This window comes from Colletotrichum navitas (assembly GCF_030913465.1).
Source record: "Colletotrichum navitas strain CBS 125086 chromosome Unknown LY79scaffold_18, whole genome shotgun sequence".
Lineage (NCBI taxonomy): Eukaryota > Fungi > Ascomycota > Sordariomycetes > Glomerellales > Glomerellaceae > Colletotrichum > Colletotrichum navitas.
In genome coordinates this window covers 451,843-466,181 of record NW_026850564.1, presented here as the reverse complement: position 1 = coordinate 466,181, position 14,339 = coordinate 451,843, and the positions used below count along the sequence as shown (strand labels likewise).

The 14,339-nt window shown below is 55.2% G+C and overlaps 5 protein-coding genes across 5 annotated transcripts; 2 read left to right on the top strand and 3 right to left on the bottom strand.

The window, feature by feature from the left end:
- Positions 1–1,070: 1,070 nt before the first annotated feature.
- LY79DRAFT_548706 (uncharacterized protein) lies at positions 1,071–1,819 on the top strand. The gene has a single exon (XM_060557419.1). It carries the CDS (start codon positions 1,349–1,351, stop codon positions 1,562–1,564), a length of 216 nt encoding a protein of 71 aa, XP_060415993.1. The 5' UTR covers positions 1,071–1,348; the 3' UTR covers positions 1,565–1,819.
- Positions 1,820–2,029: 210 nt separating this feature from the next.
- On the bottom strand, positions 2,030–4,685 carry LY79DRAFT_128826 (TAP-like protein-domain-containing protein). The gene is made up of 5 exons (XM_060550830.1): positions 3,501–4,685; positions 3,364–3,425; positions 2,871–3,299; positions 2,746–2,811; positions 2,030–2,695 (listed from the first exon to the last, which is right to left on the bottom strand). The coding sequence occupies exons 1-5, from the start codon at positions 4,480–4,482 to the stop codon at positions 2,192–2,194; spliced, it is 2,043 nt and encodes a 680-aa protein (XP_060415992.1). The 5' UTR covers positions 4,483–4,685; the 3' UTR covers positions 2,030–2,191.
- A 147-nt stretch (positions 4,686–4,832) lies between these two features.
- Positions 4,833–5,579, bottom strand: LY79DRAFT_128824 (uncharacterized protein). The gene has a single exon (XM_060550829.1). The coding sequence runs from the start codon at positions 5,453–5,455 to the stop codon at positions 4,922–4,924; it is 534 nt and encodes a 177-aa protein (XP_060415991.1). The 5' UTR covers positions 5,456–5,579; the 3' UTR covers positions 4,833–4,921.
- Positions 5,580–9,448: 3,869 nt separating this feature from the next.
- On the top strand, positions 9,449–11,052 carry LY79DRAFT_682787 (uncharacterized protein; the record flags this gene model as incomplete). The annotated part of the gene is made up of 3 exons (XM_060564593.1): positions 9,449–9,868; positions 9,984–10,329; positions 10,383–11,052. The coding sequence occupies 3 exons, from the start codon at positions 9,449–9,451 to the stop codon at positions 10,610–10,612; spliced, it is 996 nt and encodes a 331-aa protein (XP_060415990.1). The 3' UTR covers positions 10,613–11,052.
- Positions 11,053–12,360: 1,308 nt separating this feature from the next.
- LY79DRAFT_511849 (ATP-NAD kinase) lies at positions 12,361–14,293 on the bottom strand (the record flags this gene model as incomplete). The annotated part of the gene is made up of 3 exons (XM_060554313.1): positions 12,361–12,806; positions 12,872–14,120; positions 14,186–14,293. 3 exons carry the CDS (start codon positions 14,291–14,293, stop codon positions 12,361–12,363), a joined length of 1,803 nt encoding a protein of 600 aa, XP_060415989.1.
- Positions 14,294–14,339: the final 46 nt, after the last annotated feature.

Genomic DNA, 14,339 nt, shown 5'->3' with positions numbered 1-14,339 from the left:
ATCCTGGCCGACTCCGGGTCCTGATCTCGTGCCCCTTCACAACATTTGTCCCATCCCGATTTCCCGTACCGTCCCTCTGCCTGCCGTCTGGCCTCCCGAAACCGAAGTAATCCCACGCAAAATACGTCACCACAACGACATACGACATATCGAAAACACGCCGGTTATGCCATGCCAGGCAGCGAAGCCATTGCGGACCCTGAGGAACCCGAACTTACCCCTCTTCTACCCCTCTATTACGCATTGCTCATTCCCAGACATACACGGTTCTCAGGTATACCGTATCCACAATCCACTCAATAAGCTAGGATCGGTCTAGTGTCAATCAGCGGGGCCTAGCGTCGTCAGGAACTGGGCCTCGGAGTCTCAAGTGGACCCGCTGCCGCTCTGGAGCTATGTCGTCAAGCTTTTGTTGAGCTGGCAGCTCGAAGCTCGCATGCTGGCTGCCACTGTTTGTTGACAGTCCTCTCTAACCTCCTGGCCTCATGTCAACTCGCTGTCTCTCTCCCAAGCTAGGATACATCGTATGAAGTCTCTCAAAGCCGCCCGCGCGGTGTCTTCCTGGTTCTTTGGCTTACATACCTACCCCTCTGACCCCTCTCATGGACACGCGGGCTCTTGCATTTGAAGAATGTGCCTAACCCATTGACACGTGCCGACAACGTAGCACCGCGGGTATGGAATAAGAAAGCAACACTGAGCCACGGAACGACGCATCGATAGTGGACGCTAAGGCACGCCAGGTGCGGTCCCCCGCCTGCCAGCTTTTCCTCGTGCAGCGATTCTCGCAGCCCCTGATGATCGATGCCACAGTTGGTCATCGACCGCATCGGCGGGTAAGACCGCACGTCCGCTCGGCGTCGGGGGAGAGTGGGGAGGGAAACGATCTGGTCTCAGACAAGCCTGGGCGGCGGTCGAGGGGCACACCGCTCGGCGCTCGTCGATCCCCTTGGAATGAGGGGTAGCTTCTTGTGTGTTCTTGCCTAGCTAGAGAAGCATGCGATTGCTTTGGGGCGAGGCGTATTGGGCGGTTAAAACGCGTGCGAGTCCATCTTAGACCGCACGCCATTGGCAGTGCTAGTGATTTTGGTGGCGGCGGTTGCCTGGCATCGTCACGTTACTGGGAGCACGAGAAAAAAAAGCATATGCCCGAGTCCGGTTGGAGGCGCGCAGGCTCGGCGCTCGTAGGAATCCGTTTGGCCCTGTCCGTCCTGCCCAAGCCACACACGCCATGGCCACGATCAGATTGCAGAACCAAACGGAGTAAGCATAGACATGCCGGTACTACTTCAGACCAGGAAAGGGACCCGAAACGTCGAGAGGTCAAGAATCGTCTGGTGCCAGGCTAATGGCATCGGCGATCACATCGCGGGCGTTTGCAGTGGTCCCGCGCAGGAGCAGCCGCAACCCCACGATCGAGCGGTCTAGGCGGAAACATGGACAAAAGCACCGGAATCGTTTCGCCAGCCGTGAAGAGAGAGAGGCTGTGTGTGTTTGTGTGTGTATGCGTGCGTGCCAGAAGCATGAAAACTGCCTTACGCGTCCACAGGCGGTCTACCTGTAACGCGCCCACGTATAGATCTGGACCGAGGCTCCTGCATGAGGGCGGGCCTGTCGGGAATCTCGACCTGTCAACTGTGCAATCTGGATTCGATTTACGATTGCCGTTAGCGGCTCATGTTTACTATCCCCTCTTCGCGTTGTGTACAAGGATGTTAGACTCAAGGGGAAGAGGGGGAGGGGGGGAGGGGGGCGGCGGTCAATATCGAGGCAGCATGTCTTTGTCAAGCCTCGAGTTGAGAGACACAAGTCAGCACCAAGAGCAGCTACTCAGGTACGGCTTTGTCGTGGACGGTAAACCGCCCTGAAGAGCGAGCCGGTTCCATCTTCTTTCATGCCCCACGTCCAAGACTGGGCGTAGACTGGGTTTTCAGCCTGACAGACATCGAGATCGGCTGGATACCTTGGCTGACAACATGCTCGATCGCGGGAGGGTATATCGACCTCCTTGATGCATTCTATCGAGGTGGAACCATCAAAATCCCATTCATACAGAGCCTGGCCAGAAGTCTTGTCCCCACCCCGTAAGATATGGAACAAGCTCTCCAAGTGCCGGCGAGATCACCATGTCGAGAAAACCGCATTCAGGATTACGATCTATGCGGGATCGCGGATTGTGGAGCTTGATTCATCAATCAAGGCGCAGCTTCAGAGGCGGTGTCAAGCTGCCGACGACCTTGTCATGCACGTCTCTCAACCCCTGCAAGGCATGTAGGTCCTCCGCCCGCACGCCACCCTCCAGCTCGCCAGGCCCGCCCAGAAAGGGTTTCCAAGGCCTCTCATCGGCCTTGCACTTGTCCCAACCCGAAAGAGTGCCGTCGGCGGCGACAGTCAACCGCGTTGGGACGATGCCCTTTTGTAGGTAGTCACGGATCTTCGTAATGGCACAGAGCGAGGTCGCGGCAAGGGTGCAGTGGCCCTCAGCCTCGAGCTCGAAGACGGCGGCGTTGGCAAAGTTCCGTGACATTTTGACTGCCGAAGAGAGAGGTGTGACGGGATCGTGGGTGTTGCCTGCGAAGAGGATCGGGAAGGAGATGTTGACCGGGTCCGGGCTCTGTAGATTTGCGTCCCAGTCGGGGCTGGGGAACTTGGCTTCGATTTCCCAGCCTTCGCAGGTCATCATGATGGTCGTGAACTGAGCTGTATATTAGCTTCATGGCTATGCATGATATGGACTAGACTTACGACGTCAGCAACCGAAGTGCTGTATTTGGACACCTTGTCGAAAGTCTCCCCCCAAGTCTCGTTCCGCTGCAGGACAGGTTACTTGTCAGTGTTGCATTTTTGAAAGCGTGATAGTTACCACTTACACGGTACCGACTGTCGCTGCATAAGACGGCCCACGTGCTCTCCTCGGGGTAAAGCGGCAGCTTGAAGTTGGGATCACGAATGAAGCCGAAGTCCGGCACAATCAACCACTCGGAGATGTCGTCTCCGACGAACAATCGGTTTAAGAAATTGGCCAGTAGAGGGAATGTCTTGACGGGAGAGTACAGAGAGGTGAAGAGCACCCTCTTGATGTCGGCTTCCATCAGCACGACGGGCATGTGCCCCGAGGTAGAGACGGCAATTATCGGTTCGCCCCGCAGCTTGGCCATGACCTGTTTATATCGTTCCTTGACGGGAGCTGGACCGTCATCGCCATCGCGGAAGAGAGCGCAGCCGTTTTTGGCAAGATGGCAGAAGTAGAAGAACTTGTTGAGGACCGCGTCTGCGTCTTGTATGGCCGAGATCCACGTCTTCCGTGCTGTCAGCACATCGTGCTTTGGCGTTTTGGATAGGGGGCTCTGGAAAATAACTTACAGGGGCATCGTACGCCCCGGATTCAACGACACCGTCGAGAATCAAGCGTCCCACCAGTTCAGCTGTAATATAAGAGTCATGTCAGCCGTATCTGTTCCGAGCTGTGCCGACGGACGCGAAGGGAAAGGGCCACATACGATACATGGCCGCAAAAGTCTGGCCAAGGAATGTGCCGTAGCTGAAGCCCCAATACACAAGCTTGCCTTTGGTAGAAGGGGGTGCCGCTTCACTTTTTGTAAGCGTACCGGCGGCGCTGAGCGGAATTGTGTCGAATCCGTTATCCTTGAGCCACGCGTCGTGGGCTTCGATGATGGTCTTCATGTCGGCCGCCACATTCGGTGTCGCCATGTATCTGAACCCGCCCGCTTCCCCGTCCTTAAGGGAACACAACTTGGACGCCGCCTTGGTCCTGTGGACAAGCTGGTCCTCGGCGGCGGCGGTGGTGTTGAGCAGACCGACATCGTGACCCATCGCCAGCCAGGTCAACCGGTGCAAGTAGCCGAGGTTCTTCGCCCTGGTTGAGGACTCATGGCCCGGCTCGATATCGACGAAGCAGTCGGCGCGGGGCGTCGTGGCTCCGACGCCCCGGGGATCGAAGCCTATAAGATCGAGTGTACCTCCAGCGGCCAACTGGAGGTTGGGGCCGTAGGGTGGGAGCACGAAAGCGGTTCCGGACCCACCTGGTCCGCCGGGGTTGACAAGAAGCGGAGACTCGGAGAAGCGGCCCGTTTCCAAGCCGTGGCCGAGGGCGGGAAGGAGGACCATGGCGATGTGGACCTTGGGGCTATCAGAGGACTTATTCAGAGGACGTTGGTAATCCATCGGCACGGTCAGGCGGGCGCACATGTAGCTGCGGCCGGCGGAAACCATGCCGGGCAATACGCATCGCACCCAGCGCAGTTCCTCGCTGGTCGGGACGTCGTCCCAGTCGGCGAAGACCGGGAACGGGGCACGGTGTGGATGGAGAATTGCATTGCGGGCATGGAGATAATCAGTGAGTTTCCAGGTCCAGAGGCTCAAGAGAACGACAGCGAGAACGAGAGGTCTACACCAATCTATCCGCTGCGAGTGCGCGCGTCGATGAGGCGTGATTGACTCAGCGCAGCTTTTCGCCGTCATGACTGCGAGCACGACAGTGGCAAAGAGGTGCTAGCAGGAGTCAGGGAACAAGTCCTGGTTCGATTAATGTTACTATAGTGTGGCCAGATGGATTAATGATGAAGAAGGTGCCGATGATAGTTTCGCTGTTATGGTCGAGGTAAGGAAGGTCGCTCAGAGCCGCAGACTATTGGCAACTCCCCTGTCATACTATCCTCTTAGGGAAAGTGGTGGTCAGATGCGGCTGCTGATACATCAACGCGGCACAGGGGTCGCACGTTGGCCAGTTGGAAGCTCGGATTGCTGAAATTAATCATCCTTCCAATTAGACGCAGGACGCGTAGAGGAGACATTGCGCTGGATTCTACCAAGTGACAATAGTCGGGAAATATACCTGCATCGAGAGATGCTTGAGCCGTAGCCTGCAGCGCCAAGACTTCCACAGGAGGGTCTTGACCGGTTATTGCAATAATCCGTTGGCGATATAGGGCAGGCAGCGAGTGACAGCGTCAATGGCGGAAACAAGGAGACGAGTCAGGAGACCCTCATTGACTGGTAGTCGGTTCAGGCCCCCCCAAGGACAAGCGACGATGCCTCGCTCTCCTTGCCGCCCCTTCCACACCGGCCACCCTATCTGGCACGTCTGAGGCCCGGCCTTGGCGTGTGCGATAAGCGACGAGAGAATGCTACTATGTACGGATAGAGGACGAGCATCCCGCGAATGTTTCACTGTTTTGGATGCGTTTTGGGAAGGAGCCCACAGCACCGCTCGACTCTTCCCCCTTCCCAAGCCAACCAGCAAACAAACAGAAGAAGGCAATGTGAAGAAAACCCGATTTTGCCCAACTAGGAAGGATCTGGCGACACGGGTCAGTCCCTGGGATAATGACGCCTGGGTGTCCCTTTGAAGGCATGAGAGAGCGAGAGAGGATTTATTTAGAATTCGCCCAAAAGTTGTAACAGATCCAGGTAAGCTGACCCGTATGGAACGCATAAACGGAGAGAAGAGCCCGTACGGACCGGTTCGTCCAAGAGTCAATGAGGCAGCAACCGAGAGTCGCAAACGTCTCAGGCCGTCTCCGTCAAGAGCTATTTTCGGACTGGAAAGAATATGCGACGAGTGAAAGCGCACGCCCAAGCACTGCGCAGTACGGAGTACTGGTGGTTGGCAACCCGTTACGGTGCTGCTTGCTGGCTGCGGTTACATTGCGGCGCCGTCCTGCCGTCTTGGCAAGCCTGATATCAATGAGGATTGCGCACAAGGGGCTTGCTTGGATGACAGAAGCTTGAGGGTAACGATCGGGAATCCGTCCGAAGAAGGAAGTGGTCCTGGTTCTTGGCATCGACGAGGCCTTGCAAAATCAATACCCGGAGGCGATATGTGTCGGGAGACGTGCCACACTCAGCGAAGACCGCCGTTCTGGTGGGTGACCATCGAGCCAAGTCACAGCTCGCTCTCGGCGGGGTGGCAGCCCCGTACAATCTTGCCTCCTCTGTCGGCACTTGTGAAAGGGCAACAATTGTCGACGCCCAAAGTTGCAGTCGAGGGGTTTTGCATGCTTGCGTGCTTGGATTCTTTCAGGGGGGGGGGGGGGGGGGGGGGTTATGACGGCTACCCAGTCACCCAAGATGGATTAGCCAGACAAGCTTATGTTGGTAAGGTACCAATTCTCGAAACAAACACAATCAATCCGAAGGGATTCGTAAGAGGTGCGGCAATTTTTGGCCCCCCAACGGCTAGGGTCTCGAGCAAGTCCGCATGGGTAGCAGACGAGATGACACTCGGCGACGCAGCCAAGAGCGTTGCCAAGAGCATCGCCAAGAGCATCGCCAAGAGCGTCGCCGGTGGATGGATGATCTTGGTAAGCCCTTTTCAAGCAACATCAGCTCACGGGCCCAATGACGGTGAGAGAACAGCTTCCCCAGAAAGCCAAGTCAACGGGGTCGCTAGGGGCCTCGAGGCTTGACTTGAATTGGCCTCCCAAGACCGACCATTCCGCCGTCTGGGCGAGGGTTAATCTTCCTCTCTAATCTTTTACTCTGTTCCTCGGGGACAAAACGTGGCGGCTGCACCTCAGACGGGGTATCAAACTATGGTGGTGGCAGCGACGTGACCTCTTGGCACATATACATAAGGTTAGGACCTTAAGTCAAAGTCAATTCAGACTCGACTGCAGAGCAGCTGGTACATAGAAAGGAAGGCCGCCACACATGACAGTTGCTCCCACTAATGTACGGCCCGAGGCACCTACCTGCACTAAGGTGAGGTACGGGTTAAGGGAAGCCGGCAAGAGCTGGTTAGGATTAGATTGTGGCTGGCAACAGTGCTTACCTACCTACCTACCTACCTACCTACGCACTACCTAGGAAAGGACATGTTTTGCCGGCGATTCAGACACCCCTCGGTCGCTCCAAAGTGCTGCAGAAAAAAAAAAAAAAAGGAAAAAAAAAGGGACAAAAAAAGAACGAAAAAAGAAAGAAAACGATAGGTCGGTCACAAGGAAACAAACCCTCCTACGGCATTGACCAAATCCCACGTCTGATTCTGACACCTACAAGCAACAGAACCGATTCGATCGCCACCTGTCGGTTTTGACAGTCTACAGGCCCAGCCCTAGTACCTGTATCCTGTATCCAAGACAAGGAGGTTCTGGTGTGTGCATGTTCGCCCCCAACGGGTCATGTCTTCTGGGGCTGCAACGGGGAAGGGATCACATACAGTGGGGTGCCAAAAATCACGGTACACCCCACTCGATAACGAGTCACAACGCGTCCTCTAACATCTACCTCCTCTTCTTATTTTCCCCATAACTTCAGTAAATTATGGCTGATTTACAAGCCTTTTGTTCTCACATATAAAGTTGATGGTTTTGTTGCTGGTCAAAGTGATGCAGTCATAATGTTGGTGGTTAAGAAATTAGTGGGTGTGCTGAGACTTTTGGCACTCCACTGTAGAACCGCTAAACAGGCTCTTTCGCTGGAAACAAGGGGTGGCCAGTCTGACACCCGATGCTAAAATTGGCCACGGAACGGAGCCCCGAGCAAACAAGAGAGGAGTCTCTCCGCACAACGGTCGGTGGCTATCAATCAACTCCGAGGTCTCAGACACCGGCGGGGTAACGTGGAGGGTGTCGCACCAGCACATGCAGTACGTACTGCAGAGTCTGCATCCCGCCTCGGTCGACTTCATCCGCTCTCTGCATTGCATCTTGCATCCCACTTTTCTCTAGTCGACACAAGGTCAGGTTACTACAGTACACACACCTAGACCCCTTTTGCTTGATGGTCGTCCTACGGAGTTCTTGCATGGGGCTGCTCATCCTGACAATTGTCAATGGACTAACCACTGGGGCTCGGCTGTGATGTGTTTGCCCTTACTGTTGACCATTAGGCGAGATTCCCACCACTGTGACCCGGCCGGCATCGGGAAACATTCGAGCGGGACGCCATTTCAGCGTCCGGTACAACGGTGGCCTTTGTTGCAGCGAGCACGACTCGGCATAGGAAAGCAACCCCGATTCAGTTCCCTTGTTATTCGTTTAGCAGTCCCGAGTGTCTTGGAGACACGGAGGTTTTTTTTTTTTTTTTTTTTTTTCTTCTTCCCGTAGCCCGCCAAAGTACGCGGCTGGGCACTGGAAGATTGCCCTTGGCGGGCCTGGAAATTCTGTTCGTCATGGCGGTCGACAGCGCCAATACCGGGAAGATCTCTTGGGCTCCTTGGCCATAGTACCTTGAAAGGATGCCAACTATACTACATCCAGGGAATGCCGCCTGCCAGACAAAATACGACACCGGCCGCACGGCGACCCGTCGAGTGCCAAGAGGATAATCCGCCCCCTTGGCACTGCGAGAATGCTACTGGAGTTAAGAGCCTCTTTTCGTCTCTTTTCTGAATTTCCGCCTGTACTCCATACACCCGCACGCTTTCGCCCCGTTCATCCTGTCGCCGAAAGAAGACAAGCAGCAAGGTAGCATCGTCGCCGTGCACGTCCTAGTCGCCATCGCAGGAGTTCTTGGCATGGTCTCAAAAGCGACTGACCCACTCTTCGAATGCTGCCTCCCTGGACCAACGACAACTTACAAGAGAGTCAAGACGGATCTCACTGCGCGTCCGAGGTTAGGGTTACCCCCGCCCTGGTAACATCAGAGCGTGGATCTCTGGGCCAAAATTGGCATCCTACCTTGCATTTTTGCCCATCGCATAGAGGCACGGCGACGATGCCAAGACCACCCCTCGTCAAGTCTACTACTAGGTCTCCTCCTTAAGCCTGGTCTCGAGTCGCCTCACAACGCACCCTCGCCAGCCAGAGGGATATCCCAACATGGCATGTCCAGTTGGCCCGCCGCCGGCCTCTGGTGTCACCTGCGTTTCATGCCTCATTGCGTCCTTCGCTGCTTGTACTGCACTCTGGACTTCCCCGGCTCCGCCGGCGGAGAGCCAGCTTGAGAAGCCCTCCGTCCAATAGTAGTATTCGGGGCTTTCCAGCTGGGCAATTCCCACCTCTAACGAGTCGACCACCCTTGTACCTCCATACCGAATCGATCTAGGGGCCACCCCGGGCAGCAGGCCTTTGTGGTCATGTCCGAGGGCCCGCGACTAACACGAGGCTTGCAGCGGGTTTCTGTTTCTTGGCATTTTGGCGGCTGCGTCTCAAGCATGCCGCCGGTCTACAGTCTCACCTCGCCCACCTCTCGCCGCATGGGGAGATATATGAAAGCCAAATCCTCTTGTGTTTTCTCACTCTTCTCTCTTTCTTCTTCCTTAGCTGTGCTCGACTGGTATCCTGTCTCCTCTTGGTTTTCCTCTTTCATTACCAACTTAAAAAAAAAAAACCCACTAAAACACTTCACTTCTTCCGCTGGTCGTTCCCTTATACAACCCTACGCCTATTATCTAGTATCAAAGCCCCGTGGATCATCACGCCCTCCGAGCCGTTCTATCCGAATCACACGCAAGACATTCCGACTACCCGAACCGACCGACAATATGGTTAACCGCTACATCTTTGCCCTTGCCGGCCTTGCCGCTCAAGTCAGCGCCTTGCCCTTGAACATCAACCTTGGTGCCTACTCTCCTGCCTTGGTGGTGGGTGATGGTGAAATTTCATTCGGCGGCAAAAGCGATGTTTCCCAGTTGATGAACGTACTGGAAGGCGCGGCAGTCAACGCTGCACAAGGTGCGGGCCAGGCTGCTGGCAACGGTGCGGGTGCGGGTGCGGGTGAAGGTGCTGGCAGAGGCGCGGCTGCCCCGGCTGCTGCCCCGGCTGCTGCCCCGGCTACTGCCGCGGTTCAGGAAACGCCGAACCAGGAGATCCAACAGAACCAGCAGGCTCAGCAGTCCGTCGCCGATGTTCAGGGCGGCGCCACTCCCGTTACTGCTACTTCTTCGGACAACCAAATCAACGAGGTCAGTCACTCCAGCGAGATTCTTGGTGGTTCGTGTTCGTGTGGTGCGGGAAGCACACGGGCATCTGCACTTAATCGGACCAATATCAGCTAACATTTGCTTTTCCTACATCTAGGCCCAGGCCATCGCTGCTCTCCAGGGTATGGGCAAGGAGATTGCTCCTCGCGTCCAGCTCAGCAAGTCCCACACCGCCGGCGAGAAGCGAGATCTGGCCGGTTTCGACCGCGCTCTGAAGTACGCCGAGGCCGCCCTCACCAAGGGCCCGAAGATCGATCTCGGCACCGGCGAGGGTGGCTCCGGAGTTGGTATCAAGGTCGACAACCAGCAGGGTGGTGCCCAAGCCGCTGCCGGAGGCCAGCGTGCCGCCGCCCGTGTCAAGGCCCGCGCCGATGAAGCCCAGCAGCCTCCCCGCCGCCGTGCCAAGGTCACTACCATGTACGTTCGCTCCGGCGTTCCCGGGGGTAAGTAGGCACCACACTATGTATCAAAACCGGACCCCGGCTAACGATACGAGCAGGCGTTGAGATGACCTCCGATAAGCTCGTTGCCCGCGACCCCGCCGCCCCCGTTGCCCAGGTCGTCCCCGCCACCTCCAACAATGTCGTCAAGCGTGCACAGGAGGAGCTTGCCTCGAGAGGCGTCAGTGGTGGTGCCATTGACACCGTCAACCTGAACGTCAGCGGCGAGGGCGTTACCATGACTTTTGTCGAGACCGAGGCCGACGACGTCGATGAGCAGCAGTAAATGAACCTCTCTTGGCGCCTGTTCGGGTGGAGAAAAAAAAATCTCAATGAGAAAAAGTGGATACCATCTATTCTCACCTGTTCCAATTCTATTTGACAATTCCCGGCCTCGGCCCCTAATCTGGGTTCATCACGATGCGCAAACGCACATTAGAAAAAAAAAAACCGCCTCGCGTGTAAACCCAAACTCCTCTGATCTCGGCTTTGCCTTTTTCTTTCTTTCTTTCTTTTTTTCCCCCTTCATGTTTTCGTCACGATATCAATGCAATTTGGCAGACGGGGTTGGCTGTGGATGGGTTTCGCGTTCTAGATAATTCCCGGCATGCGGCATGTATAGCAAATCACAGAGATTATGAAATTCAACATGGTCTATTTTTCTTCTTCCATAAGGGACGCATCAGCTGTTGAGTGTGCCTGGTTTTCTTCTACCCAAAGGGGAAAGTACTGCCTCTACCATCTACCTTGTCCAGCACATCATCGTATTTCCCTTTATGCCTCTTTAGTCTTTTTTTCTGTCTCGTTTTGCTATTCCAACGTTCATAATTATAGAATAAAAATAAAACAGCGTTTCATGCTTTCCTCGTCCCAACCCGAGTAATTGTCTGTCTCTCTTGTCCACGGGTTCCGTTGCGGCATGAATAAGCACAGTAGCTTAGGACTGCACTGTGACTGCAGCTGCCGAAAAGCGCAAAATACAATGAGGAAAAATAAAACAGGAAAATCCAAACTCTATTCCTGACAAGGCGACGAGCATACGTCGGTCGGTTTCGTAGTCGCCATGAGGTGACATGTGTGGTGTGATCCGTCCCATTTTCCTGCGACAACGTCAGAAATCTCTTTGAGCCGCAGGTCTTGTCGGCTGGCGGCGGTATCCTCGCCAAGACGCTACCCAGAGGCCAATGAGAGAAGTATAGCGTTTCAGTTATGGGGGGTCGTCCGGGGCCCATTCCTGTTCCACGCGATGTGGGGGGGCGGGACACAATGCACTGCGGGTAATTTTACCCTCCCTGTACGTCAGATCAGAACGGGTGCCGACGGCCAGTGTTTTAGCCAGTCCAGTTCGTTTTGGCGTATTGGCCTGGAAAAGGGTCGGGCCCGTGCGGGCTACCGAGATCCAGCAATGCCTCTGTCTCTTCCGGTTCATAGGAAATGGCTTTTGGGCATGTTTACTCGCACGCAGGTGCTCAATGGACCTCCGCATATTCCTCATGTGTGCTGGTAGGCGCTAGGTTGCACTCATACCACCTTGCTTAGGGTGTGTGGAATGAGCAGGACGGTGTAGGGTTGCAATGACGCTGTCTGAAAGTGACGCCGGAAAAAAACTCTCTTCAGGCAGTGCGGTTTGGGCGGAGTTGGCCAAGAAGGCTTGTTTCCCTCTTGGCCAACCTCCTCTCCTGGAAAGACTTTACGGGAGAGAATTACGACCAAGCTTTGTTGTGATAAAGCTAGGTTGCACTCATAGACCTTGTCGGTCTTCGTCCTCGGCGTGTTGGAAGACATCCCGGCGGTTCCAGAGGCAGTTTGCGAGTCTTGGCGTTCAGAAGTATGGGAGGTCACAGGTCCCTAAGCGGGCCACGCAATAAGGCATGATTTGAATGGCCTCAAGCGCCCACCCTCATTGCATATGACCACGTGAGACCCTAACGCTGATGAGCATAAAGGACACTCGCTCGGAGTATCACTATCCGAAGCTTCTTGGTCTTCGAGGTACTCTCTGCGCCGTCGTCTGCATATTTTTGGCCGAACGGGCTATTTATCCCATTCCCTATACCCCTTTTGCTTCTGACGCGTATTCCAGCCTAGCTTGCCGCTAATGCTATTGACCCAGTCCTCGCTTCGCCGGCCTTGGGCTTGAACACTTGCAAAGGGATACCGACTGGCGCTGATGGTAACGTAATCTCCGGGGAATAGCTCTATACGCTCGCGGCCGTCAAAGCTGGCCCAAGAGTTGGTCCTCGCATCGTAGGGAACGCCTATACGAAGGACAATGGTGTCTGGTAGAATAATTGGGCGGAAGGAGAGTGTATGGGCGCAGATGGCGGTGACGAGCATAACTGGGTTCTCGGGGTGGCAGAGCGAGCCACCGGCTGCCAGGTTGTAGGCGGTTGAACCCGTCGGAGTCGAAACACAAATTCCATCTGCCAAGACGGAGGTGAAGTGCTCATCGTCACCAAATATTTCCGTATAGGACATTGCTATTGAGATCCATGGGTCAGCGGTCAAGGATCTAGTCGGTAGGAAATTTTGGTCAGCAACTTACTCGGATTGGGGCCGCGGTCCACGACGATTTCGTTCAGAATCTCAAAAGTCCCGTCTGGCTTGTGCGTATGCTCATCCTCTCTCTCCTCGCCCACAAGTTCTTCGACAAGGTCAGGCTTCGGTCCATCTTCATCCTGGCTGGAGCTGCTGTCTTCGATGTTCGCCAGCTTTTTCCTTTGTTGACTTCTCATGATCGTTCCCTCGAAGCGCAGACGCAGACTTACTGTGACGCCTTTGTTGAATGCGCTCTCGAGAATGGTGCGGTGCTCCTCGAAGTCAAATTTTGTCAGGAAGCCAAGACTGCCGAGCGAGAAGCTCAGGACTGGTGGAACGATGCGCTGGAAGAGCCAGCTGGCATAGAGCACAGTGCCGTCGCCGCCCAAGGTAATGACGAAGTCGAACATGTGTGGCCGGTTGCGGCACATGTCTTCGTCCCAGTACCTCAGACGCTTGGAGATGGCATCGTGATTGGCCTTGGTTTGCGGTTGCCCGGCATCGAGAGCTTCTTTGCTAAGTTCTTCGATCATGCCCGGCGCGTTGAACCTTTTGTTTTCCTTGAACTTTTCCTCCAAGTAGACAGTGTAATCAACTTCTCGGTCAAATGAAAGAAGCCACTTGGTCAATTCCCGGGTTCGAATGATCAGGTCCGCATCGTGTATTTTGGTCAAAAGGAAGATAGTCTTGACGCGGAACCTGATGCGCATGCTACTGAGGCGTCTGCTGAGCTCGCGAACTCCCCAAGCCATTTCGCTTAACTGCTTCTTGGTGAGTAGTCGGCTATGTAGTTCGTCCTCGTCGTCCGACTGCGTCAGGTCGATTTGCGAAGCAGACTTGATGATTTCGGATCGCCAGGACTTCTCGTCAGCCTGACCGATGTCGCTGTCTTCTGGGCTGTCTGTTGCCAGAATTGAGGCTCTCTGCTTGGCAGCGCGGCCCTTCGGATCGACCGTTTTGGAGATGCACCTTTCCCCAGACACATCCTTGACGCCCACTTGTCGGCTAGGGCTCTCGTAAGTGGGATGGCCGTGGTGGTAGTGATCATTCGCCTTGGAAGTGCTCGAGGCTGAGTTGGATCTGGATCCATGGTTGCTGGCGGAGGCGACGGCGTCGCGTGCCTTCCTCTGGCTTTCGAGAAACTGGTGGACAATGCACTCAGTTCTTCTGCTTGGGTGGCGCGGGAGAGGCCGACTAATGTCAGACGTCACCAGTGAGCTTTTGCGGCGGTAAGGATTGCCAGGGTCGAACGTGACCTGCCAAGCATGTTAATATTATGCTCGTAGTCCCGTTGGGAGGCAACAGGCCATGGGTCGCATACCTCGACGGCCTTCTGATAGTCGTCATCGCTCCCGCTCGAATGAGCGTCCTCGTCCTCCTTAAAGCCAACACGCTTCTCTTTCTCATCGTTCGCTGCCTCGGCGCCCATGTTCAAGGAGGGTGGGGGGTTGCGGTGATATGCAAGCGTGAAACCT

Coding starts and splice junctions, on each gene's coding strand:
- LY79DRAFT_548706 (XM_060557419.1), top strand. CDS start 1,349: ATGGCATCGGCGATCACATCGCGGGCGTTTGCAGTGGTCCCGCGCAGG.
- LY79DRAFT_128826 (XM_060550830.1), bottom strand. CDS start 4,482: ATGACGGCGAAAAGCTGCGCTGAGTCAATCACGCCTCATCGACGCGCG. Junction 3,300..3,363: donor CCGGGGCGTACGATGCCCCT/GTAAGTTATTTT, acceptor ACAGCACGGAAG/ACGTGGATCTCGGCCATACA. Junction 2,812..2,870: donor GCAGCGACAGTCGGTACCGT/GTAAGTGGTAAC, acceptor CCTGTCCTGCAG/CGGAACGAGACTTGGGGGGA.
- LY79DRAFT_128824 (XM_060550829.1), bottom strand. CDS start 5,455: ATGCGTTCCATACGGGTCAGCTTACCTGGATCTGTTACAACTTTTGGG.